This window comes from Anser anser (assembly GCF_964211835.1).
Source record: "Anser anser genome assembly, chromosome: 1".
Lineage (NCBI taxonomy): Eukaryota > Metazoa > Chordata > Aves > Anseriformes > Anatidae > Anser > Anser anser.
Window position 1 is genome coordinate 205,869,595 of NC_139720.1, and position 27,207 is coordinate 205,896,801.

Genomic DNA, 27,207 nt, shown 5'->3' on the forward strand with positions numbered 1-27,207 from the left:
CTAAGAAAGGCCGATGGACAATGAACAAGACTTCTCTCAACAGTCTTGTGGGAAAAGTGCATCTACCTAAAGAAATGGTCATCAGGGCAGTAGAAAAAGAGCTAGAAAAGCTAAAAGACAATACAATCACAAGAAAATCAGTATCAGAAAGATCAGTATGGTCAATAAGAGGTGAATAGGCCCTGGTATTTAGCTAGGAATGACTGAAAGCATCCAAACTGGAGTTGGAGGAACAGAACAGAGAAATTTGGCTCTGTTCTGTAGCCACAAATTGGACAGTGGATGATTTCAATGCTGAACAAATCCAAGTCCTTTATGAGCATGTTCCAGAATTAAAACCCTAGCATAATGGATCAAAAGTACATTAAGAAACACTGTTGTTTAAAGTATGGGTAAGATCAGTGGTAGCATAAATTCATTTTCGTATCAAATACAAGAAACATAGCTTAGTGTATATGGTAAATCAGCAATCTTTAAGCAAGATGCCTGTGCCTTGCTACATAAAAAAAACACAAAGTTTCACTATTCTTAATACATCAGCACCAGTGGTAAATTGCAATAGGTAAATATTTCCTGAATATTTAACTAGGTTTATATTTAATTTACAATAAATGGCACTGAAGAAAAAGGAGCCAACCCTGAGAATTCTCCAGTGCATATTGAATCACTGGTCATTTCGCCCTCATGAGAATTTGAATTTCAACAAGTATTTTTAATTGAACCCCCTGGATTTTAGCTTATGATTTAATCTACCAAGTTGCTAAGGCAACCAATGATTATAGCTGTTGGGCAAAATTCACTGAATTGTTAATCGATCTTAATCTGGATACAGTGCATCAGTAGTTATATCACAAGGGAAATAGAAAATGCTACAAAAAAAGTTTGATTTTAATCCTTAAATTAAAACAAAGACACTAGAATCGCAAACTTGTATTTCATAATAAACATCTATATTAGAAATAACATCTTCTAAAACCAGTTGTTTCAACAGAGAGGAATCTTTCACCAAGGTCCATATATCCCCCAGCAGCGTGTGTCTCAGAGACATCTAATCAATGAGCTTTTTAATGTGTTTGACTCTCCCTCTGCTCTGAAAGGGGGAGAATAGATTTACCCTGATCGAAGGTTGCAGTCATTATTCCAATATGATTGTGTTAGAGGATAACCTTTGTACGATGTTGTTTCAAATCCATGTAGTACTTGCCTGGCCCACTATATAAAACATAATGACCAGCCAAGGTGTGGTCAGGAACTTAAGCAACTCTGCTTTTTATTCTTTTTTCACCATGAGCATTAACCAGTCACTCAAGATCTCTGTGCCTGTTTCAGTTTCACATTTCACAGACAGAAGGATGTAATCACTTACCTGCTACATGTAAATGATGTGAGAGCAACTTTGAAATTATGCATTTTGAAATTATTTTTATCATCCAATGTTATTATTGATATATATCATACTAATTTTAATGGCCACCAGTAGTTAGCCAGAGAGTGTATTTTCTGTTTTATGGTCTCATTAAGTGTCCATAAATGTATGCATCCAGTTTTAGTTAACTTTGCAGTTATAAGAGTGCTTTCACTCTGTTTTAATCAACTCACTTTTAAAGAGAACTAAACTCTTCTGAACATCCAAAGCTAGTGTCTTATTCTTAATATATTTTCAGAAAAACAAAACACCTTAGCTTTAGTAGTTTAGGGCAATATTTTGCAAAACAAACTGACGTATATACAAGATATTTAGATATTATTTCTTGAACATGTATTTCTCATTTGATGACTGTTCCTCACACTATTTAGCTGTTGTAATCTAGAGAACCTTTTTTTTTTTTCCCCCCAGTTTGCTTTCCTCAATAAATTTAACCTGGAAAAATAACAGAGAGACAAATACCTATGAACAAGTTAACACAGAACTAGCATGCTAGATGAAGGAGGCAAGGGACCAGAATAATTCTCGATAACTGTCTCTGTGACTCTATTTGGATTCCAGTAGCTGAACAAGAAGGTTGCAGGTGTACAAGTAAGGAAGAATTTTCCCCTGGCAGCTCACAGAAAGCTAATTACAAAGTCTTCCACCCCCCATCCCTTCCTCCAATTTATGAAAGTTTTTGGAAGGTAAACTAACCTATCACAACATCCAGGGATTTGAAAGATCATTAACCTTTTTGATAATTAACATTAATATTGTTTGTGGAAATAAGGATATGGTCCTCCCCTGCACCACCTGAAACCAGAAGACCTATTACTTCAAATGTGTACGTCTGTGCAACACACTGATGAATTGTGAGTAGGCTCATGATTATGCTACAAGAAACAATAAATCAGATGATATCCCCCCTCCCCCCCAGTAAATAAAAGAGCTATATAGATGTGTTTCACTTGGAATTGTACAGCCGACTTCTTTTTGGTTTCACAGTATACTTTTTCCCACTTCAGTAATCTAGTCTCAAAATCAAAGACTTTATCAAAAAATGTTTTAGAATGAATTATTAAGAAGGACAATTAAAACTAAAAGCACTTAATGTTTACAACACTTTTTTTTTATTCTTTCTACATTTTATCATTTGCCTCTCATATGGAGCTTCATTTTCACAATAATTTACTCATCCTCTCCACTGCGTTTATTATGCATTCCTCATTTGTTTCAGCCCTCGTGTCTTTTCATTTTATCTACTGTTTGTTTGTTTCAAAGACTTCTACACCCTCCTCCCCACACACACCTTTTAGTGTTGCCCATTATCACAGAATCACAGCATGGTTTGAGTTGGAAGGGACCTTTAAGCCCATCCAGTTCCAACTCCCCTGCCATGGGCAGGGATGCCAGCCACTAGATCAAGCTTCCCAGGGCCTCACCCAAGGAGGTCTTGAACATCTCCAAGGATGGGACAACCACACCTGGGTGGTTCATCATTCTTCCACTCTCTGCCTTTGCCTTCTAGGGCTTGTGACCATTACCTTCCCTTCTGCCTTCCAGTAGCTGCTGTGTTAAAATATATTTTATACATACTTTTCTTAAGAAATTTGCTTAGCTGTTTTACCTAAAGGAAGCACATGCCACACTGTAATGAGGAGAAAACTTCGAATTTTGATTAAGAAAAAAAAAAAGGAAGAAACTTGTACAGCCCTTCAAAATTAAGACTGTTAGGCTTGTTTGCAGACATATTATATGATACAAATAGATGTGAAATACATTAAAATGACTGTCTACTGCTTTTCAGTCTCCCCAAAAAAGTTAAATAAGACAGAACACTTTGAAAAAATGAAAGGATCTGTCTGAAAAATGGACATCGAACCATGCATTCAGTTGAAAATTATGATACTCTAGAAATTCTTAGTAAGTTATGTACACAAACATATATATAACACAGGATATTACTTGAGCAGAATGCTTAATAAGTCATAACTGAAACAGAAGAAACTTCATCCATTTTCTACAGTATTCGTATCAAACAAATCTAAAAAAAGACCCTAAATTGTTATTCTGCAAACTTTTCCAACCTGACAGTCCAGCTTTAAACCTTTTTCTCCTTTTATCTAAACAAAATGGAAGGTAGCTAAACAGAACATACTAAAGACAGTTAGGTCTCCTGTGTCTTACACATTTTATTCTTTGTCTAAAACACATCAGTAAAATGCCCCTTGAAACTATTTTACATCACAAGCTTAATTAAAAAGGCACATTGTTTATGCAATTCTGACAATATTCCATGTAATGGACAATAACAGGGTATTTAGGCTGAACTCCCCCTTGACTTCAGTCAGGACTTCTGCCAAAAAAAAGATTATTCCCAGTAACAGTTATGCATGCACATGGTTACAACAAAGCACAGAACTAAAAAAAATGGGTTTGATGCTTTCAGCATTTGTTATTTAATCATCTTTTTTTTTTTTTTCTCCATTCCAAAAAGACTTGCTCACACTTGACAGAGAGTTACATTACGGCTCACTTTTTTTTTTTTTTTTAACCATACTGTGGTTGATTCAAAATGTCACGACAGATCAGGCATGTATAATTAGTATCAGATATAATTTATTTATTTATTTTTAAACACAAAACTAGAAAGGTAAAATCTAAAAAAGGTGACTCAGGCAAATAATTTATGAATGACATTTTATAAAGTACTTGTCGGAGTATAATCTCTACAGCTTTCAATTAATTACAAGGTAGGTTATAAAAAAAAGTTTGTCATTTCCTTTGACTCTAAATATAAAAAGTTTTAATTTATGTAGTACTGTAAGTAGAACCAAGTATTATTCATGGAAGACTGGGTCTTAGAAAGCCTTTCTGAGCTGATTTAAAACCTGTCTTTTTTTTCATTTGCCGAGGGTCAGGGGAAAAAAGGGAAAGGCTGTGGCATAGCAGAGAAGCACAGAACTCTGAATTGCCAGTCCCAAGATTTGGATTCAAGCTACAATGGAATATAACGTATGTGATAGCCGGTAGGGACTTTTTAGCGATCTTCCTTCTTCCAGAACCCTTATCACCCTGACCTCAGAGCTGGCTGTTTTCACACTAAAGATACTTCAACTGGAAAACCTCAGGACTGAAAAACTGAGCCATAATGATTTAAAACTGAATATATTCAAGTTATTTCCCCAAAATACTAGTTAATTATATCACCCTGTTACTTATGTAGTATTGAAGGCAAGAGACTTGTTCTACCTAGACAGGAGATAAAGAAAGGTAAAAATGGCACTTCTCATCTCTCGCTTCCAAGACATTCTCCTTATCCTTTGGACCGTGGTGCTGGAAGGACACGTGGCAACTTACCCTTAAAAAGCCACACATGCATGCAACATTAAACAGCTGAATATTTCAAATTAAAAAAAAAAAAAAAACTGTTTAAAACTCTGTGACAAGATAAGTGAGTCTATCATTTTTTTATGTTCTTGGTACACGAAGGGAGGGGTCTCAAGAACATTTGAGAAATAATCCAACATACCCTGCCAAGAGCAGAATGGGAATGCAGTATTTATGGGGCAAAACTATATTTCCTCTAAGTCAGTCATACATGGTTCACTGCATACACTGAAAGAGTTTACTGTTTTAGAGTGCACAGTACTCAGCGTGGAATTGCTTGTAGTCAAGGTGTGTAAGTAATTTTATTCTATATCTTCATAAATCAAAATAAAGGTTTGAAATGAAAAGGTTTGCTGCATGTGTTCTAAGTCCATACATATTTTGGCACATTCACAGATAGACTTGTGCAAATAGTGGATTATTCATTCAGTAACCAAACAGAAATAGAAATTAGGTCAGGTAGACCTGAAATATTTCATTCAGTCCGATACAATAGTTTTTATCTGGAGGGGAGAAAATTATTTCTTTTTCTATACATGTTATTGAAGATTCTCTTCCATTTTGGAATGCCAGTTTTAGAAGACTAGTCCAAAACTATTTTGCAGCTTTGAAATAAATTGTTTTGACTTATCCAAACCAAACCAGATATTAAAAATGTCAGTACAAAATACTATGATTTCTGATTTGTTTTCTTCTCCTTTATTCAAATGAAATTATTTGCCAACTTTGACTTGAAATGCCAGAGTTTTAAGATAAAATAAAAATAACTTTTGGGGGCAGATTTACACTGTGTTAATGGTAAACACTCTGTGTAGTCAGATTCTTAGCTTTAAGCTACTATTTCTAACAAATTTGTGCATTTTTTTTTTCCCCTATTGAAAGATATTTTATTGCAGCCAGGTTACTTAAAGCCAAGAAAAAGGAGTAACTTTTTTCCCCATATTTCAAAATGATACAGCTCCTTAAGTATTTCAAAAGAATTACAAAATATTCATCAATTTCAGCAGACTGCTCCTAGAACAAGATAAAACGCTAACTTTTATAGCTAAACTCACAAGAAGCTAGCAGTAACTTGTAGCATTTTTTAGCTGGTTAGCTTTCTTGAGACTCATGAACTGATAGGAGAAACTTTATCATAGAAACTTACAATGGCTTGGGTTGGAAGGGACCTTAAAGATCATCTAGTTCCAGCCCTCTCTGCCATAGGCTGCCACCCACTAGATCAGGTTGGCCAAAGCCCCATCCAGCCTGGCCTTGAACATTTCCAGAGATGGAGCATCCACAGCTTCTCTGGGCTGTTCCACTGTCTTACTACCCTTACAGTGAAGGATTTCCTCCTAATGTCTAGTCTAAATCTATTCTCTTTCAGTTTAAGACCATTCCCCCTTGTACTATCATTGTCTACCCAAGTAAAAAGTCCCTCTCCACCCTTTTTATAAGCTCCCTTTAAGTACTGAAAGGCCCTAATGAGGTCTCCCCAGAGCCTTCTGTTCTCCAGGCTGAACAGCCGCAGCCTTTCTTCAGAGGAGAGGTGCTCCAGCCATCTGATCATTTTTGTGGCTCTCCTCTGGACCTGCTCTAACAGATCCACATCCTTCTTGTGCTGGGGGCTCCAGACTTGGATGCAGTACTCCAGGTGGGGCCTCACAAGGGCAGAGCAGAGGGAAACAGTCACGTCCCTTGCTCTGCTGACCACTCCTCTGTTGATGCAGCCTAGGATGCAGTTGGCCTTTTGGGCTGCAAGCATGCACTGCCAGCTCATGTCAAGGCTTTTGTCCAACAGAACCCCCAAGAAATTATATTTGCTCCATAGCTGTAAATCCAGAGCAAGTGAAGTTGTGCATTAAATTGTGTGACCCCTAAGATGACATCAGAAAACTATTTCTTCCATTTATTTAGAGCTTTTTAGACTACACTGGACTTAACAAGATGATTGTCACCAGTTTGTATTTAATGAAATTAGTACATGACCAGACTGCTTTCATTAAAATATGTTCTGTTTCTCTCAGTCCCTGTATGATCTCATCACACAATAATAAAGGTAATAGGATTGTTGCAAATGCAACTCCTTCTCAATAATATATTTGTTAGAAAAATGTTAACATTTCATTAAGACCATGATAAAAATAAGACATAAAATTCATATGTAAAGTTTCAAGTGAAACACATACATAGATCTTTGATTATACATATAATGAGCATATATCACTGGTACAAAATCATACCATAAATTAGTAGTGGCGGTTCTTATGCATGAGTGAATTTTAAAGAAGTGGAAACAGTACATCATGGCTCCCTTCTACAGAACATTTAAGACCATACTGTCACTGACGCCAATATTCATTTTTTTGAGAGTCTGGTAAACTGAAGGCATGTAATTATGTGAAAAATCTGTCTACTTACAAAGTAACACAGCCTTATAATTTTAGTTACCATAATAGCTTTGAGTCCAGGAAAGAAATACTAAACAAATAAAAATACAAACCTAATTATTTTTAAACAACTTGCAATTTTGAAGATTATCTACAGTTTAGTATACCTAATTCATCTCTTAGGAAGGGATTTCAAACACTAGAGCTGCTTTTTTCCCTCTGCAGATTCCAGAAATTACCACTGAACTAGCAGGTTGCTGGTTTCCAATCTGCACAACCTTGAAAAGGTTATATATGACAGGTTATTATGTCCTATTAAACAGAGACCTGTTTTATCAGAAAGCAAGACCTATGGGACAGCAACATGCATTGTACTCTACAGCTCAACCGAAAGCCTCACTAAAACATAATTTCCTATCCATCTGCACAGTTGCATATGATTCTTATGTTCTGACTTCTATCTGAAATGTCCTGTTTTTGTGTTCTCTCATGAAATATTTCCATGGACCAATAAGCAACGGAACAAACAACGCCTCCCTGCCTATGGCTTTGAACTATGTCATTAAATTCTGATGTTTAATAAGGTGCTAGCGCCAATAGAAACTTTTACAGTGGTGGAAATTTCACATTTTTTCCTCTTAGTTTCTCTCCCACTCTGACACCTCTCATACTTACCTGTATAGATGCAGTGGTATCTAATACAAAAGGAGTCCATGCTGTATCTTTCCTCTGTTTGATTACCCATTTTTATGGAAGCTATAGGATCTCTTTTCGGCTACTAACCATATTTTTCAAAATTACATTTTATCATCTGCTTATTCTTCTAGATCTGTTTAATTCCTCTGAAATGCCTTAAAGCTTTGTCTTTCTTTCACTACCCAAAATAATTGTGTGCCATCTGCAAATCGGCCTATGCCAGTGTAGCTATTTCCCTGATAAATAATTAGAATATTCATATTTCTATAACATAGTCTTGAACAGATTTCAAAAATGTGTATAGACTTTCCCAGGTTGTCTTAGAACAACCTTAGTTTTCCTTTTGCCATATTACAAATAGTCCATTCATTTCTCTCAATTGTTTTGATTATTTTGCTTCTAATCTTTCATACTATTTCAATTCTGGAAATATTTTCTTTCCTTAGCAGCTTATAGTGGTGAGTCTTTGTCAAAGTTATTTACTAAGTACAAATAAATGACTGCAGTCTATTTTCCAATTATTACTAATTCACTGACACTATCAGAGGTTCTATTAAGTTAAAAGAAACCTGTTCTTACTTTACAAAAGCTATTCTTGTTTGTTCCAATTCCATTACACTTATCTCATTAAAACTATCTGGTACAGATTTTCAGATGTGTAATTTCCAAGATCATCCCTAGTGTTTCTTAAAACACAGATAAATATTTACTTCCATTCAGTCCTCTCAACAGAACAGCTGTGAAACTGAACATTTTTGTCAACTACCTACTTATCAGCCACTTTATTCTATATAATGGATACTACCTGTAAGAAGGAAAGATTTTATCTTTACTTTTTTTTTTTTTTTACTTTCACAAATGTACAATACCAACAGTTCTTAACTACATAGTTAAATAATCCAAAATGCAAGTTTACTTGTGTCTCTGGAAATCAGACTGCACAAAGCAGATACAGTTCTTTGCTTCCAGGTCTGGGTTTTGTCCCCGATACACACTCACAGTCCCAGGAGCAGAGAGGTTTGGAGCCCTGCAATCCTCCTGTATGTGCAGAAGGGTCACTGACACTGATAGCCCAAGGATAAGCAAAACATATGAGGCCAAGTGGGTAGTATATCCCCACTCTGTGACCTTAAGACTTCAGAAAAATAGATGAGACTGGATGAAATATGGCATGAATGGGTGCAACACTGCACCTAAACTCGTTAGTCCTTAAACAATGCAAAGCACTGATGTCCAGTGCCCCCAGCACTTTCCCCATCTTGTGGTGTAATATTTGTGAAAAAGTGTGAGCTCCAGGGTAGATTCAGGGCATAAAAAGGCAAAGAATATTGGGGTAGGGTAGGATTAAAAATGTGAAGCCTGCCTTCTCTATCTTAATTTTTCCTGAAATGCTCGTTCTTGCCACAGATTCAGCAGCCACATGCAGCTGCCTGGGTCACCTATACCACTGTGCAAGTGAAATTTCCTTCCTTCCCCACAGTCAGGCAGACATCAAAGCAGTCATTCAGCAGGAGACCAAACATCTTACAGGGAATGGAAAGTGGAAGAAGACACTGCCTTCATAACTAAATAGGCAAGTCTAGGGGAAGAAAAAACTTTTCTAGAGTACAAGGACTTTTTGCGAATTCTGCATTTTGACATTCCATGAAGCGTTGCCCTACTGCTTTAAATAGTAATCTTTTAACTTATATCTTATTAATAAGATCTTATCACAAGTTTAAATGCTCCTGCAGCCCCCAAGATGTAAAAGAATGGCAAAGAACATGACTGCCATACAACATGGTGTCCTCCAACAACACTCCTAGAAGGCAGATAATATGAGAACACTAAACCCATTACTGAGTAACAACCATAATGTTTTAACAAATAACTTTATGGAGAATTTGAGTAAGACCTTCTACCTATTACAGGTCTTCAATATCATACCTAGAAATCCCCAAAACATCAGCAGAAAGAGTCTGTGAGAAGTGAGGTGGGCACGGGTGTCCCTGCAAACAACAGGTCCCACCAGGCCATGCCAAACACGGTTATAGTCTTGAGCCCCTTAACGAAGCATTCGCCCTACCATAATTAAGAAAACTCATTTATACTAACCATTATGATGAAAATTATGTTGCAAAACCCATCTAATTGAAAGTATAGTAACACTCATCAACTCAATTCAACACACGCGGAGAATTAAATTAAGGCCATTAATTAATTAACACATTAAGTGGTGGTGTGTTAGTAACGGGGTTAATTTCTACACTGGGCAATCATAGCAGATCCTTACTCTTTTGGTCTCTTTGGTTAAAAAGGGACCGCATTCCCAGAACCACCTTCAATCAACATCATCTCCCCCCCCCGCCCAACTCCGAAATGAGTGTATTTTATTTGTCCACGTGTTTCTCAGCAAGAGGCAAGGCTGCAGTGCAGTACTAATGGGAAAAATCCAATGAATGTAATAAGGTAGTACTGGTCTATAATTCAGCCCCGAGACATGAACATCTCTAGCTAAAGAAATTACAACAGAATTATATGATAGTTAAGAAGTAGGTATAATTTGATTATAGTAGATAGATTAGTAGATATAATTTGAGTATACACAGGGATTCCTATTAATTTCTGCTCACTTGTATTGTTTTTAACCTGCATAACTCTGTGGTATCACAACATTTAAGCTTTCCCTTGTCTGTATATTGCTTAGGACAATGGAACCCTGCTCTACAGTCACAACCCCTGGGTAATACTATAACCTAAATTATCATCATCATCATTCAGATTGAATTAAGAGGCTTCGGAAGAATATGCATCTAGGGAGGAATCTCCAGACCAGTCTTGCTTAGATCATTACTGATAGCAATAATGAGAAGGGCAGTGGAAAATTTGCTTTGAAGTATTCAGGGGCCTGGAAGGACTGCACTAATAACCTGGTCAATAATCATGATACAGCAAAGATACAGTGAGCTGTGCTGTTCTACTGGGGGGCAACTCCAAGAAAGGATGAATTTCATCTTCTCCCACACCTCTAATTTTATTATCAGAGGAGATTCTCAAAAAGAATTTAAACGAGTTTCTGGCTTACAGTCCTTTGAAAATCAAAGGGAGCTGTATTAGGCTGAAAGCTACTTTTCCCAAAAGCATAAATATAAAAGAATCCAGCTTTTCAAGATTATACACAAACATGGTCATCATCCCTGGGTTTAGCAGTGTTTGGGAAAATTTTGTACTTAATCTACCCACACAAGATCTTATTGAAGTCCTCAGAGAGTTCACCCACAGCCAGATCAGACCCTCAGCATTTGTATCTAGAGTAGTGAAGCAATACCAACAAACCCCTAATTTCAGTCACGCAAGTCCAATAAAATTCATTTGGAGGCTGCTATTTTTATCAAGGTTTCTCCCTCTGTAATCCCCAGTAGCAATGCAATGAGCAGACTACAATATGGACTCAGCCTCCTTTTGAATATTAAATTACTGAAGTTCAGAAGAATTAATTAGTATCTCACCTACTTACCATCTTCCAGTGATGCCTCAGCTACTATTATGGCACTACTTTACAAGCAATTTCAGCTTAATTGAATACCTTAAGTAAAACCTGGGTTTCAATTGCTAGAATAATCCCCAATAAGATAGTTGTAACTGAGTTATAAACAAAAATAATAATAAAAAAGTGATAAGTACATGCTGTGATAGCAGGTTTATGGCAGACATTCTAGTTTATTCACCTCTGGTATTACCATACTGTCAAAAGCTGTATGTTTAAGTAACACTGCAGATATACCAATGGGCATGAACAGTTAAAAGAAAGTCAAAGGAAGCTGTCGGCAAAACATCAGCTCCAAAAATTTTCAAATACCTCTTTGCTGGTTTAATAGTTTGTGCCTTTTTTCCCCAGACATATATACCTTTAGCTACTGAATGGCAACCTCTGTTCTCACAGTCCCTCACACTTAAGAATTTGTAAAATAAATTTTCCTATAAAACCCTTGTATCAAACTCCAACAGCAGAGAGCTGGTCTTACCCATCTCTTGCTCCTTTCCTTTTAGCTCTGGGTAATTAACAGCTCTGGGTAAATTCCTTATATGGAAGCAAGAAACAAAAAAAGAAAGGAGAATAAGAGGGAGACAGGAAGAAAAAAAAAAAAAAACAGGATGAAGCCTGGATTTCATTTTGCTCAGGCTGCTTCTGTACCCTACTGCAAATTGACTCAGATTTCCCCTACTTTGAGATAATGACCTGCCATAGCAACTCAGCTGTTGAGTCATTCCACTTCAGCAAGGAAGTATGAAAACAAAAGCTTCCATGATAAAGCCAGTACAGGAAAAGTTACAGAATGCCAGAGATACACGTTCTTGGTGGCTCTACAGCCCAGCTGACCACACAGAGTTTTTAAGTCATTCTGGTAATGATACAAATGAATCTGTACTGGGAAATGTATCTACGCTGCTTCTCTGCAGCTACAGTGTCAGAAGGCTTTACCCCTGCAACTCTCCAAATGAAATATAGCCCCAAAGCACGGACACGCACAGTCCTCTTAAAGGTTAAGTGTGGAATTTCCCAGTAGGCATAGTGCTGAAGGAGAATACAGGAAGCAAATCAAGTTTTTCAAAGGAATCCCAACATTTCATTTTTAAAATAGTAATGACGTGCTGATGCTGTAGCACTTGGCTCAATACCTTCCCCCCCCCCCCCCCCCCCACACACACACACTGAGTTTAGAAACATAAACATTGATGCATTGCTCTGCCTGGTTGATCTCTACCTTTGTCTACACATGCATCTCCACTTCTTTAGTAGTATTTGAGGTGCAAGTGTTTAGTAGTCCCTGTGGCCTAGTTTATACTCTGAAATAGAGACAGGATTAAAATTCACCAATCCTAGTGTCTGTCTGTATGAGGGCATAGGTCACTAGCATTTTCAGCAATGGTAACCTGTCTTGGCTAGTTCAACTGAGATTGCTTGAGCTAGTTTTTCCAGGCATTCTCTGGCATTACAGCTATTAGTACAGCACAAGCAATGCAGAAGCAGCCCTGTCTGCACTTTACTGTACTAATTCCTACTTTCTTTAACTAAATATCAACATCTCCAGGATACTGAAAAAGTAATACCTTTACAAAGCGGAAGTCAAATTATGAACATAATAATTAGGAAAATAGCCCAGTTTCAGCTGAAGACTCTAATTCAGTTCAGATCTGTTGCAAAATAGTAAAGGAAGCCAACTGCCTAATGACTGCTAGAGAGGAAACAGCAGCAACTTGAATGTGAAATCAGATGCAAGTGTGGTCTTCAGAAGTTGGTTGATGTCATTAACACTCAGAGTGTTAAGTTGTTAACTTTGCACTATTTTAGCCATTTCCCAGCAATTAATATAAGCCTTTATACTCACATGCCATGCGCTATCACTAAATATTCTATTTCTCTGCTTGGAATTTGCTCATCTGTTTGATCAAAGACACAATTTGTGACACAGACTTCAAAGTAGAAACTTTATTTGTTGAAAACACCATTACTCTTTTCAGCCTTTCCTATGTCATGTTATCAATTGCAACCATTTTATTAGGTCAATTATCAGGTTTAATGAATTTTTGGCTCAGAAGCATGCAGTTCAGCTGCTAAGGACTGATCAATGCAGCAGTCCACATGGATATTTACTATAACTGTAAAAGAAGGAAGGCTTTGGGGAAAAAAAACAACTATTTACATTTTCCTTGAGAACATGTTCATTTTCTGCATGACACTTTTTAACCTAATAAGCTAACTTCTAGCTATTATGTGTAAAAAGGACATGTTCTGTTCCCATTTGGAAGATAACAGATGTAATACAGAATGCTCAAGTCTGTTGGCTGAAAAAAAAATAAAAATCAATTGCATCCGCCACTGCTCAGAGTGTCTGTAAGTCTCAACAGGATAAAAGCTGCCCTGAGTATTGCCATTTCAGCAGGCAACTGTGACCCACTAGATTTGATGACATTCAAGTGCATTTCATATTGCTTTTGCTTGAGGGGAGGGGGAAACACCTTCCAGCACCAAAAGAAATCAACACGAACTGCTCATAAAGATCATGTATGACAATGGGGAAACAGGGAGAACCATAACTCCTATCCTCTCAAAGCAGTCAAAAAGCAAAATGATCAATAAAAATGCAATTGTCTTGAACAAGAAGGGCATCAATCGTTACATGTTAACAGCTACCTGGTAGAAACTTGTAATTCGTGGGTGGCTCGCAGTATTAACAAAATCCATGTGTAGGTGTAGGAACAGTTATAACAAAAGTAGGGAATAAAGACCTGAAGGAGAAATACAGGAATGGATCCTGAATGCAATTCAGAGAAAAGTAGCATAACAAGAAAACGGTACACTGATTAAGCATGGAAAAGACAAATAATAGCATAGGAAAATAAAAGACAGCAAAAAGTACTATGGGAGATCAATTTAGCGAACAGTGCAAATCTTAAAAAAGTCACCTGAGTCATCAAGACTGCTGACTATTTTGTGACATTTCCCAAATTGTATCAGCTTCAGTAGCACTATTGTCATTAAGAAATTATTAGAAAGCAAGTGACATGATCTGCTGGAATAGATATGTTGTAGGGAATCACATGGCAAAAGTTTTTCCATTTGAAAAATCTGAGAAGCCTCAAATAGCTATTGATATCACCATGCTACACCCCAAAAGTTTTTATTTAAATTAGATTCTTGAAAATGGTTGGAAAATATTAGCCTATTCATGAAGCTGTTTTTTCATCTAAATGTCAGGAATCTGTTTTCTTTGTTTGTTTATTTGTTTTGTTTTTCCCCCACAGCTCCACAAAACTTTATTACAAGATGAAATAAGAGCCACAAGAAACACCAGTTTAAAGAGGAAGCACTTGGAAACAAAATATAAATTAGCTTGAGCATCTCTTAGTCAGGCTGCCAAGATATTCCTCCATAAGGTTTGAAGGTTTGACTAAATCAATTCTGTCTTCATGCTGCAGTGGAGGACCCACCCAGTGCTTCTGGAGCTGAAAACTTCTGCTTTGTACAATTTTTTTTTTTTAACCTGATACTGAAAAAAGACAACATTTTTGATGTGTAACATCACTGGGTATATGAATGCATACAGCTTCTACTGAGTGAGTGAATTACAAGGGTATTCCTCAGTGAAAAGTTATTACTGCAGTTTAATGCTTCATTTAAAATGTAGAGTATGTTCCCAAGCGTCAGTAGTAGCTGAAGTCTGACAGAAGGGCATTTCAGCTACTGAGTTCAGGGAAACAGCTGGTGTTAAAGCTGTCTGACATGTCTGAGAGAAATCCCTCCTCTTACAGTCTGACTAATAACATCAAGATGCTTTATTGCACTTCTCATCAGCAGGTCATGAAACACTTTGGAAAGGTGGCAAACACTATTACAGATACTTCACAAGCGAACTGATATTTCTGTACTCATAGACTCCAAGAAAGGAACTAAGAGAACACACAAATCTTACATCTGTATGATCTAGTGGTGATTGCATGGATTTATTTGCAATATTTCATTTATTTAATGGGGGGGGGGGGGGGGAGAGGGAGACAAAAAAAAACAAACAACAACCAAACAACCAAACAACAACCACCTTTATAATAGCACATCTCTTCTCAATTTTTTTGATATTCTATGAGAATGTTATACGGGCAGTACATCAAGCGAAAAACAGCTCGATGAATCACATAGAAGCAAAGAGTAACTAGTTCTATGCAAAATATTACAGAAAGACAAAAAGAAAAAAGCATTCCTGAAATCTCTCATTTTCTGTATTATAAGTGAGAGACTTGGCCAGAAATATTTGCAATATATCAGACCTTTTTCAAAACATAAGACTTAGGAATAAGACTATACTTAAGGAGAAATCCATTATCTGAACAGAATAAAAGATATAACAGCTAATTAATACTAATGGATAAAGCACCCAGCAGATCAAGAACAGAGAGTCTCCTGAAACTGCGATTCAGATTAACATTTGAAAAGACCTGCAATACCTAGGAGGCCTTTATAAAATAAACAGTGTACATAGCCTGAAAATATTTTCAAATTCCTTTGAAAATTCATTTCTTTATTCTTCAGGCAAATCTAACAACATATAATGGGCTGGTAGATACTGTCAGAATTTTCTTTGCTTGTGTCCATCATGGGCCATCATTTATTTTGCCAAAAAATAAAGAATTACAAGGCCTGAGGTTTACCTTAAGTTGCTGAGATTTTTCCAATTAAATCACCCACAGACAGAGGCAATTTTATATGGTTTCTTTTAAATTCTGTCACAAGCTAGGAAGATAACAAGATACTGTCTACAGCAACATAAATCATGTGGGAAGTCATCAGTTAGAAATCCAAGGTAAAAAAATAAAAATAAAAATGAAGCACACAGAAGAGTGGACCTAGGTATGATGCCAGAAAACAAACTATTTTTCATTAGAATGGTAATATTTAAATTTTGCATCATTTTAGGGTGTTCTTCACAATAAGACAAATATTGCAAATATGGAAGACATTTCTACCCACATGAAATGAAGAAACAAAATATTCTTCAGTATATTAATTTATAAGCTGCTTATTTTGCTTTGAAAACAAGTGAAATAGAATAAAAATTCAGAGCTCTTTTTGCTACTCTTCTAAGAGCAAGAACAAGCATAAGCACATTTGTGTTTTCCTTTTGTCTCTTCTTAATCTGAACGCATTTTTATATAAAAAAACCACAGATCACAGATACAGATCTATGATATATGCCTATCTGCCGTAACAGTGAAAGATAAGAGAAAATCAGTACACAATTAAACATGTAACAAGTGTCGTATCTTAATGAAGCAACCTACTGAATATTCAGTGAAAATTCACTAACGGATACAGACTGCAGTATGGGGCTTTGCCAATAACTGCATATTAAAAAGAAGAGGGGAAAAAACAGAACAACAACAAAAACCCACCACCACTACCACAAATGTTAGGAAGCTATCAGGGCAGAGATCAAAAGTATTATTATAAGATCATTGCTACTGGGCTGAGCCACCCTAGGGCTAAAAAAATGCTTCATGCAAATTAGCTATACTTATGAAATGTAGCCAGTGTAAGCATGGGAAAGGATGCCAGATTAAATTTTAGATGGCTTGCTAATATATCTATGCACACATTAATATGTCCTCTATATAACCTCAATTAATTTTGCAAGTGCAACAGAAAACTTCAGACTTTTGTTCCTCACATACATCATCAGCTTCTCACAGTCCTTCATCACTCTTTGGAGCCTGTTTAATGCAGCATCCTTGATCAGGAACGAAAGCCTGTGCTATGACACAGCCTCAACTATTTGTCACACCTGAACAATCAAAATTTAAACAAATTCAGCTTTATCCTCTTCCCTAAATGAACCTCACCTCTAACATAGTGTTCTTCCACAATAATTGGAACTAGGGATGTTCAGTATCTCTGGAAAATAAATGGGGTTTCTTACATGATCCCCACAAAACCACGAGGAACTAGACTTACACAGAAGAATCGGGCATGGTGATGCTGAAAGGTGCAGCAAGCAGCTTTTCCTGTCTAAGTCTGGTTCCCTGGTAGTTAGAGGTATTTAAAGACTGAAGACTTCCAAGCAACTGTCCATTTAAAACAGCTAGACTGGCCTGTTGAGAGCATTTTCTAGTGTTGTTCTGAAGCTCTGTGCAGCAACATCTTGACTTAGTCTACAGCTCAAGTGATCCTCTGCAATATCACTCTATTGGACTTCATTATTTTCACTGTGTCTGTGACCAGTGCATGACTTTGTGTTTGATACAGAATTCAGTAGTGAAAGAAGCACTCCCTGAAATTTTCAAATTGAGAAATGGAGCTATGGCCTCTGAAATTATAAAATGTTTTGATCTTATTTTTCCAAATGTCTTCTGAACTCAATTTTTATTGAAGTCAATGTAGATTCATGAAATAAATAGCTTTTACTTAATCTACATTTTCAGATTCCAAAAAATTATTCTTTATGGCAGTTTCCAGAAAGCTCTGGCTAAGACATTTTTCACAGATTAATTAATCATCTAGGATTATCCTTAGAGCCTCTTCCCCCTTCTTTGTTAATTTGTCAAAGAAGCATGGCAATCGCCATGCTAAGGTCTGACTCACACTTGCACAAGGCAGGCTTCGGAGACGAAGAAGAAAGCTGTTTTATTAAAGACAGCAAAGGGAACATGCCAAATTCAAGCGGACTCCACAGGAAGGACCCTCCTGCACTCATGCAGATAAAAAGGATGATAGAAGTGAAAAGAACACTGTACACATCCACCGTAAGATGGGAGTTGGGAGAGAACTTGTTTGGAGCAGAAACAATGATCAAGCAACACCAGCAACACCATCTTTTCCACACTGTATACAGAGAGTCTCAAATAATTGGTAAGATAGGGGCTTTTACCATCACCAAGGAAAAAGATGGAATGGAATCAATGCACTGTGGTGATGGGATAAGCAAATCTCATTCTTCTGAAAACCGATTTGCACAAGTGTCATTTCATGGATAAACTTAACTTTGGACACCTCTAAGTAAATGAATTGCTCACTCGCTCTGTGTGGAGGGGATTTTCCCTCTCTCCACTCAAAAGTCACTCCATCAATTCTGACTTTCTATAAACTGGGAGCAACCCTGCTGAGCTGTAGGAGAGCACTCTGGAGCAGCAAGAGGAGGAGGAATAGCTAAGAGTACCTCCTTCCTTTCTACAAAGTAGGGCTGTCAAAGAGGAAGCAACTGAGAAGTCTGAACTTCCTTATTTAAAAATATCTTAGGCTAAGGTAATAACAGTAATTTACATGCTACTTCTTCTTGCACAGCTACCATTGATGCTTACACTCACGCCTTGCTTTAAATTAGCAAATAGAGATAGTAGCTGGAATAGCTTGGCATTTAAAATAGGCAGGCAACCACGGAGATCCAAGCTCCTTATATGTATTTTTTACTCCTAGGCTTATCGAAAGAAAGGGGAATATATTTAAAACAACAAGAGATCTAACATCACAATAATAATAAGGTTAGAAACCGGAGCTCTCGCTCATGTAATAAATAGTGATTAGCTCTATTCCTAGATGGAAGGGAAAGAGGAAAGTGTCTCATTTGGAGACAAAAATTGCATGTCTGAATTTCAGGTACAGCTGCGTTGTATTCAGATTTCCCGACATACCAGGTTTTCCGAAGGCACCTAGTTTCTAACAAAGCATTTTTACTGAATTAGCGCTTTCTAAACCGTGTAAGAAAAAAATAGCTCCGCTGAAGCTTTAGAGAGCCTGATCAAAGGATTCTGAGCTAATCGCACCATCTAGTGTCAACGAGGGAAAATGCAAGACAACTATTTTAAATTATATTCTTAGTATATTACACATTTCTTTCTTTAGTAGACTAATAAAATGCAATTACCTCACCACCACAACTTGCAAAGAACATTTATCATCATAATATGTCAACTCTCTCTTCCAAAAAATATGTGAAATGTTAGCATTTTCCCCAAATGTTAATACAGCTACGTAACCAAAAAGTTCCTTTTAAACTTCTGTATTTGACATTCAAAGTTGCTGAAGTGGTTGTAAATTTTATCCTCTCCATGTTAATAGGTAGATCAACCTTTAACAGAAGCTTGTAGCTTTCTAAAATTAACCACTTTCAGCACTGAGTTGAGTGTATAGGAAATGTTACCCAACAGTAGTAAAACTTTATGTAAAAATTTGAAGTTATAGAAGTAAAAGTCATATTGAAAAGCGCCCTTTCCAGCACAACTGTTTCAGCATTACTGTGCCCTTTCTAGCACAACTGTTCTTACTTTTTGTCTTCCAAAAGGAAGTAATCTGGCTAGTGTATGCTACAGTGTAGGGACTTGAAAGACAACAAATATATCAATAACAGAAACCCTTCTCAGAAACATTCCCAAACAATATTTATCACAATCAGCACCTGAGTGTCTCAAAGAGAATTTCATAATGGCTGACGATCAGATTTTGGATTATTCAACACACAAAACTGCTGAGATGTTGTTAAAGAAAAACACTAGTAGTTTGGTATCTGACAAAACAAAGTCCTTTTGAAGTACCCAAGAGAGACTAGCTCCACTAGGATGATTCTGGAATACATAAAAGCACATAATCCAGAATATGAACCTACAGCCAAATTCTTTACCATTTTGTACACACAACTTGGAATCAAATTTAAGATGTATTTGTACTGTGCAGCATGTTACCATATCAGGCATTTTTATTGACATGTCTTCATAAAGATGGGCTGAATCTTTCTCTCCTGGGAGCTAGAAAGTCTTTCAGGAATCCCTGGGACATTGTCTTTACAGATATACACAGTGGTATAGACAGGCCCATATTTAAACTGCTGGCACATTTTTCCAACAAATCTTTTAAAAGCAGTATTTGGCATTTCTCTGGAAAGACATGCTATGGATTGAGGGGCAGTATGCTCCAGATTTAGCCATTATTCAGTGCAGTCATGTTTGTGAAATACTGCTGAGAAGAAAATGGAATACTAAAGAACATCAGGGCACAGGATGGAAATTACGTAATTCAAAAAGACAACAACCTAGGGTTTTCGTGAGTTGGGAAAGACATTTCTCAAATAGGCAGAAATCATTGTGACAAAAGCTTCTGAAGGGGTATTTCCATCAACTCCCAGAAACAAAAGTGACTCCAAAGTAGACATTTCAGATAGACAGTGAACCACAATGTCATGAGCTCTAGCAGAAGGTTTACTCCAGCCTCCTGAGCCAATTCTCTAGCAAAAGGTAAAAGACAGGTCAAAGACTGCATGAGAAAGAAAGCAGAAACCTCACAGCCATCTAAAGAGATAAATTACTAAATCTAGAGTAAGTGGCAGGCACAAGACGCTACAGCCACAGTGAACCTGAGGGAAAGATGTAAAAAGAACAGAGTCAAAGTCTGAAATCCTCAGGCTCTGGCAATCCTCAGGCTCTCTTGCAGGAGATAACGTTTTCCAAAAGGAAATACTGCATAGCTCCTCTTCTCCCTCCTCTTCAGGAAACAGCTGCAGAAAACAACTTTCTGCTATCATAGGAACGCATTAGACTGGGAGCTCTTTTAAGGCAACTGTAGATGTCTGAGGATACCCTTCATCTCACAACAATAAGCTTTTTATCATTGTTGCTACATTATCAGCTTGGATCATGCATACTTGGATGCTTGAAGATCTCTATCTGTAAAACCAAATATTATCCATTTTTTACTTTCATGAATAAGAAGCGCCACCATGATCCTAATATTCAAAGAGCCCAAAGGATCAGGGATTTTTTCCTTCCAGGCAAGAAATTGTTTTGTCTTTGGTTGTTCCCTGAGATTACACTGAGGCCACATGGAGGTAATCCCTTCCAAACAACTAAACTAATCTATTTCTGCATAAGAAGATGTATCACAGCTTGCTACCAGTGGTTTCTGCAATAGAAGTTGGATAGACAATGTGTAAATCTGCTAAAACATGAAAAAGCAAACTACATACAAACTACACACAGAAACAACAAGAACAGCAAAGAGTACTTCGTGTGGCTGTTCTAAGAAAGCTTGATGATCACCAACTGAATTCACATCAGTCTTTAATAATAAACATTTCCTCTCACTTGTAACCACACTGTAGTCACTCCACTAGGCAAATGATCCACATTTCATAACTTTTGGGTACCAGAAACAGCAAAGCCCATTTGCCTTGTTTGCTGCTTGGTTAAATACCTGAACAAAATCCATTTCTCAGAACGTCACCACCTCCTGTAAAACTACTCTCCTTTTCTTAACCCCCCTTTTATTACCCCTCCAGAAGAAAACAAGTAATACAAAAACTATCACACTCCTTTCATTAAAGAAGCTTTAGGAACATCTTCAAGCTATTGCAGTCTTATTTAAGAGCAAATTTTCAGAAATGGAATTCCTTTTGGTTAATATATGGGCTCACCATTAAGACAAACATTTTTCCTCAGCCAAATTTATCAGAGGACACCATACACAGACACTCACACAATCTGTATTTTATAGATTTACCTTAGTTAACAGAGATGTCTCTACATCACCCTGAATCACAACCAAACCCACAGAAAACATAAAGCGCTTGAGTCGTAAAGATCTGAATAGTGGCAAATGAGCTCCCTTTTCATGCCATATCTTATGACTTTGATGTAGCTATCAGAGAGATGTGAAAAACAGTATTCCATCAGATATTACATTTACAGGATTTTTTTTTTTTCATTTTATGAGGACAATCAGGAAGGGAAGTCTGCCATTCCAAAAAATCACATTGATATTGAGACCCAGAACTTGCATTATTCTTTCTCGGTGTACAGATGGAAAAAAAAAAAAAAAAAAAAAAAAAAAAAGCGCTCATTTCCAGGAATGATTTTCCCTCAAGCAAAAATCTCACTCAAGGCAAAAAGCTCACATCTCAACACAAGCTATACCAACTAAACCATCACCAGTTGCAATACAGACCAGACTTAAAAACCTGACATGGGACAACCAACCTGTACCGATACTTGCAAAATGCAACTTGTTTGTTTGCACAACAAAGTAAGTTTCTCAAGGTCTTCATGACATACATTTTCTTATGGTGGAAGACCAAAGCCACAGTAAATACCAATCCTACCTTCAAAGGAGAAATGTGCGACTGTAAGACATATCCGTGCACATTCTCTATTTGAGACAAGTTCTTCTCTGACACGTGAACAAGCTCTGGGCCTCTCACTTCATGGGTTAATCGAGGCAAGGTATGATCATGTGGAACATCCTCATCTTGATAGCGGTATTTCTAGGGGAAAAAAAAAAAAAAGAAGATTAAAAGGAAGAACAAATATGCTTTAAGCAAGCGATGCATATTTATTAATGCAAATATTGTATATCAGATAAACTATTTGGATTTCCTACTCTGTTCTAGAAAGAATACCTCATTCTGTTTTTAACACTTCTTCAAAAAGAGAAAGTGTGGCATTATCATGCTGATACACAAAACTTTTACCTTCAGATAGGCAGCTGAGAAGATGTATTGGCAAGTGATAATACTGAAAACAAAGTTGTCGATCTGCTGAGCTGTTGTGCCAGCTCATGTTTCACACCCTCACATTAATAATTGCACTTATGTAGCTTTTTCTCTGTAAAATATTTGAGTCATTCTCCATTCACCACAGCGTACTGTAATGCTAGAGAGCACACATGCACCTCCACAGAGCTACGGGCAGGGCAAAACTTACTCTGCAGTAAAACATTTTCCCCTTATCCTGTAGGCCAAGCGCAGTGAGAGGTATTTTAACTTCCTGCTCTGCGGAGCAGTAACGTAGGAAACAGAAGAAGTAAGCAGCTTGTCCAATATCAAAAACAAAACTCGTACAAGAAGCAATGTAACTCTAACCCTAAAAATTAAATTAAGTGACCAGACCTCTAGGTGCCCAGTCACAGAGACACCGACCCCTAATTGAACGGGCTCAGCCATGTCCTGAGGTGGGTCTGTGTGGAACTGGCTGTGTCCAGCCCAGGCAGCCCCGGCCTCTCCTCACAGAGCCTGGTCAGCACCTTGTCTTCTACTCCCAGTACACATACACACAGCACTTTTTGAGGGAGAAGACTACAGAATGGCTAACGTGAGGGGTATGATTTCACATTACACATGGCGCTGGTGGAGGACGTGGTGACAGTACAGCAGGGAACATGAGGAGGAGAGCAGAATACAGATTACATTGGGAATAATAAATCTTTGGCACAGAGAGAGGGGTGTTTAGTGCTATTCCACGTTTTCAGCTGAAAGATGCATGCTAAATATTGAATGAACAGAATCAAAGACTAAAGGAAAGACAAAATCTAGGACCTATTTGAATAGCCAAAACAAACACACAGAGGACTCTCAAGTTCAGGTATGCTCAGAAGGACTTTACAAAGCAAACTTCAATGCTGCTCCTGCCGCTCTCTTTGAGCACCAGGCCCAGGGGTGTTGTTTCATTTACTCAGTCTTCCAAAGGAAACTGTCCCGATTTATTCTTGCCTTCACTCTGATACATGGAAATGGTTCTGCATTTGCCAACTATTTTCCAAATGCCTGTGTGAAATGAATTATTCTCTTTTTCCTCTCTGGGATATGCTTGCAACCCTTTACATATTCACTTTTCTGATAACATAATTAATGAATCTATGAAATGACTGGTACCAGACAAGTAGTATTTGGGCAAGAAGCCATCAGCCTAATAGACAATACTCCAACCAATGTCACATTAAATGCTTGGCACACAAATCACTTCAGCCCCAAGCAATCAATTATTTTTTGAATCCAGTGAGTACTCTTTCAAAAGACACGACTACTTATAGACACCCTCTCCAAAGTGAATCATTTGTAAAACATGATTTTGAGAAATAACTGCAGAATACCAGAGTCATCTTTCTGCGAAATGATAAAAATGAAAGTTTCCATTGACCACTTTCAAAAGAGACAGGACAGCAATGTCTCAAGCCATAAGGAGATTTAGCTGGATCATTCACGCAGCTTTACAGCACAAAAAGCAGGGTGAGGTGGTGTTAAAGAGGGAACATCTCTTCACATGCATCGGTAAGCCCTTTTGCCATCACCACACTTCAGTGTAGCCATTGCATAACTGAGAGCCAAGGCCTACAGCAAATTGGCTGACGACAAGCCCCGTGCTCCCAAAAAGCATAACACTTCTGTGTAGACTTTCCAGTGAAAATCTGTATTTTCTAGTTAAATATATATATATGATAATTATACTCTCCCATAACAAATTAGATAATATCACTGTCCATATGCCATAAACTGGGAAGCTTACAAAACAGATTTCCACTTTTCCATCCTTATCCCCCTCCCCTCCCCCCCAAGCCCAGCATTCTTATTACTCATAAAGTATGAACCTAGAGCATTTCTGGGTCAATCCTGTTATGTGTTTGCCTCGTGTTCTTAGTACCAAACTCATTGATTTTCATACACCTCTCCTCCCACATCATCTCCTCACTGAAATGCTTTCAGCTGTGAACCAAAGCAGCTTGACACAGCAAAAAGCTAGAGGTAAGGAAAGTTTCTGAGAACAGAAGGCTGAAAATACCAAATCAGAATTGAGACTCTCCTGCAGGAATGCTTTATTTGTCTCCATCTTTCTGTCCTGGTGGAGTCCTGCAAATGTCTTTGAAATTACCCAGTTCCCTAGAAAACAGTATTTTCTCTAAGGGTTAATACAAATTTCTGGAGGGAAAAGCCTGATTGCACGGAAATGCTACTCTTCATTTGACAAAAGAACAGGTGGATGTCTTATGATAATTAAATTACAAATCAGTGCCTGCTGCTGACAGGGTATTGTACGCTGCCAACTAGCATCAGATATTTAAAATCCTCTGTAATTGCCTATAATGGGGGAGTGGAGTGTGTTGCTGTGAATTTAATATGAACGTGCTTTTTTATAAGAGATCATTCTCTCTACAATGTGACATTATTACAGCATCACTGCTCCTCACATTGTACTGTCTAAAGGAGCATTTCTAAGACTGTGTTTGCCAAGTAGTTGTCAGCTAAACAGGATGGAAGATGCAAATCTAGCAGAGGGTAATGGTCAAAAGCCTTAAATTTGAACAAAGCTAACTCTTAAGAAAAAGAAAAAAAAAATGTGGGAAGTCATGCTTAGTAACAAATCACAATAGCCAGACCAAAGCACTTGAATGGAAATAAAGCTGTTTTTACAACCTAGCTTTCACAGACTCATGAATGAAGATGGTTGGGAATATATTGGTCATTTCAGGGCCAGAAAGAATTGGCTTTTACAAAAGTCCTCAGTACTTTTTGCAGCTATCATGATTTTGCTTTGCAGAAAATGCAAACCAAACACTCCATTTTCGATCAACTCAATTTGATCCATGTCCTAAGGTGAACGTGATCCTGCTGGAGTTGCCATTCAAGGGCACATATTCCTGTTCTCTGCATGGCTGGACCACACTTAAAAACATCACACATTACTTCTGCTAGCAGTAGAAGGGCTGCAAACGTGGGAAGCAAAGTGTGTTATAGGAGTCACAGGCCTCTACAACATCCTGTGAAATAAGAGCAGCCAGTCAATGCTGGTCTAGAGTGGCTCTCGACCTACAGAAAGGCAACCTGACATATGTAAGACACAAAGATGAATGAATCAAGGTAAAAATGTGATGTGTCCTTTCACTCAGCTGAAGCTTTATTATAGATACAGTTGATATTCAGTATACTAAATTCCTTCATTTTTATGTACAGGCAAAAGTTAAAAACAATGGCGTAGAATTTGGTCCATTTAGACAAACATTTAATCTGTGAAGTCTAATTAAAAAATATCAGTACCACCTTGTCTCGCTTTTGTTTGAGAATTTTCAGTGGTCTTCAATGTGTTGAATTTTACTGGCACTGCTTTTCAGAGGCAGCAAATTTCAATGTCATACAGATGAGTATCTTGAGAAAACAAACTTTACAATTTGCACACACAAGTCCTTGGGCATTCATCCAGTCATGAGTAGAAATAATGTTACTCATCCAACTGATTGCAAATGAGCAACACAGCTTGAATTCTGAATATTTGCAATCAATCTATAGAGTAAAAAGAGAAAAAAATATATTCTTCTCATTATATAAAATGGAAGAAATCACAATCTGCTTGCCAAGACTGTGGAAGTAGATTAAGAAGCCTAAATCATTGAATAATTATACTTATTGTGAATGACTTGCTCTTTTGCCTATCAAGTAGATTTCTAACAAGCTTGTCACTGTATCACAGCAATACCTTTCATCCAAGAAGCCCAAAGAGCTTTACAAGTGGTAGTCAAGTCTGATAACATCCTGTTGGAAAAAAGTATGTGCATCATCTAAAGGTGGGTAAAATTAGGCACAGAAATACAACTTGCTCAAGGTCACAAAAAGAGTCATTTAGGCAATGGTAGAACTCAGATTTTTCTATTCTGCTCTTCTAAGCTAAATGCAACTATAGGGATATTAATAGGCGTAATGAATAATAATAATAATACAGTTGTAGTAGGTTGTCTCGTGCCAATTTAGTTTCCTTTTAGTGTTTTCCCGTCACCGAAGGTTCCAGGAGACAGCAGACTTTCTAAGGTCAGGAATTAGGTTTTCTCTGCGTCAATGTAATAGCTAGCAGTGCTTTGTGCTGTTTATATTGTGTTATCTCTCAGGAACCAATAGTGATTTTTAGAGGACAAGAGGTTTCCTGTAAGAACCAAATTATTTCACAGAAGGGACGCTATCAGCACTGAATACTGAGAACTTGCATGGTTTTTCTACTCAGTACAGAAAGAAGTTCCCTTTTTTTCAGGAGGGAAAAATAAATAAACAAATAAAAGCAAATACATGA

General features: G+C 37.3%; 1 protein-coding gene across 38 annotated transcripts in view; it reads right to left on the reverse strand.

The window, feature by feature from the left end:
- DLG2 (discs large MAGUK scaffold protein 2) overlaps positions 1-27,207 on the reverse strand; it is a 1,058,052-nt gene that overhangs the window by 543,793 nt on the left and 487,052 nt on the right. For all 38 annotated transcript variants that reach the window (XM_083797000.1, XM_083796967.1, XM_083797009.1 and 35 more), the window contains one exon: positions 22,482-22,643. In XM_083797000.1, the coding sequence (XP_083653126.1) occupies positions 22,482-22,643 (162 nt within the window). The remainder of the gene's footprint in view (positions 1-22,481; positions 22,644-27,207) is intronic.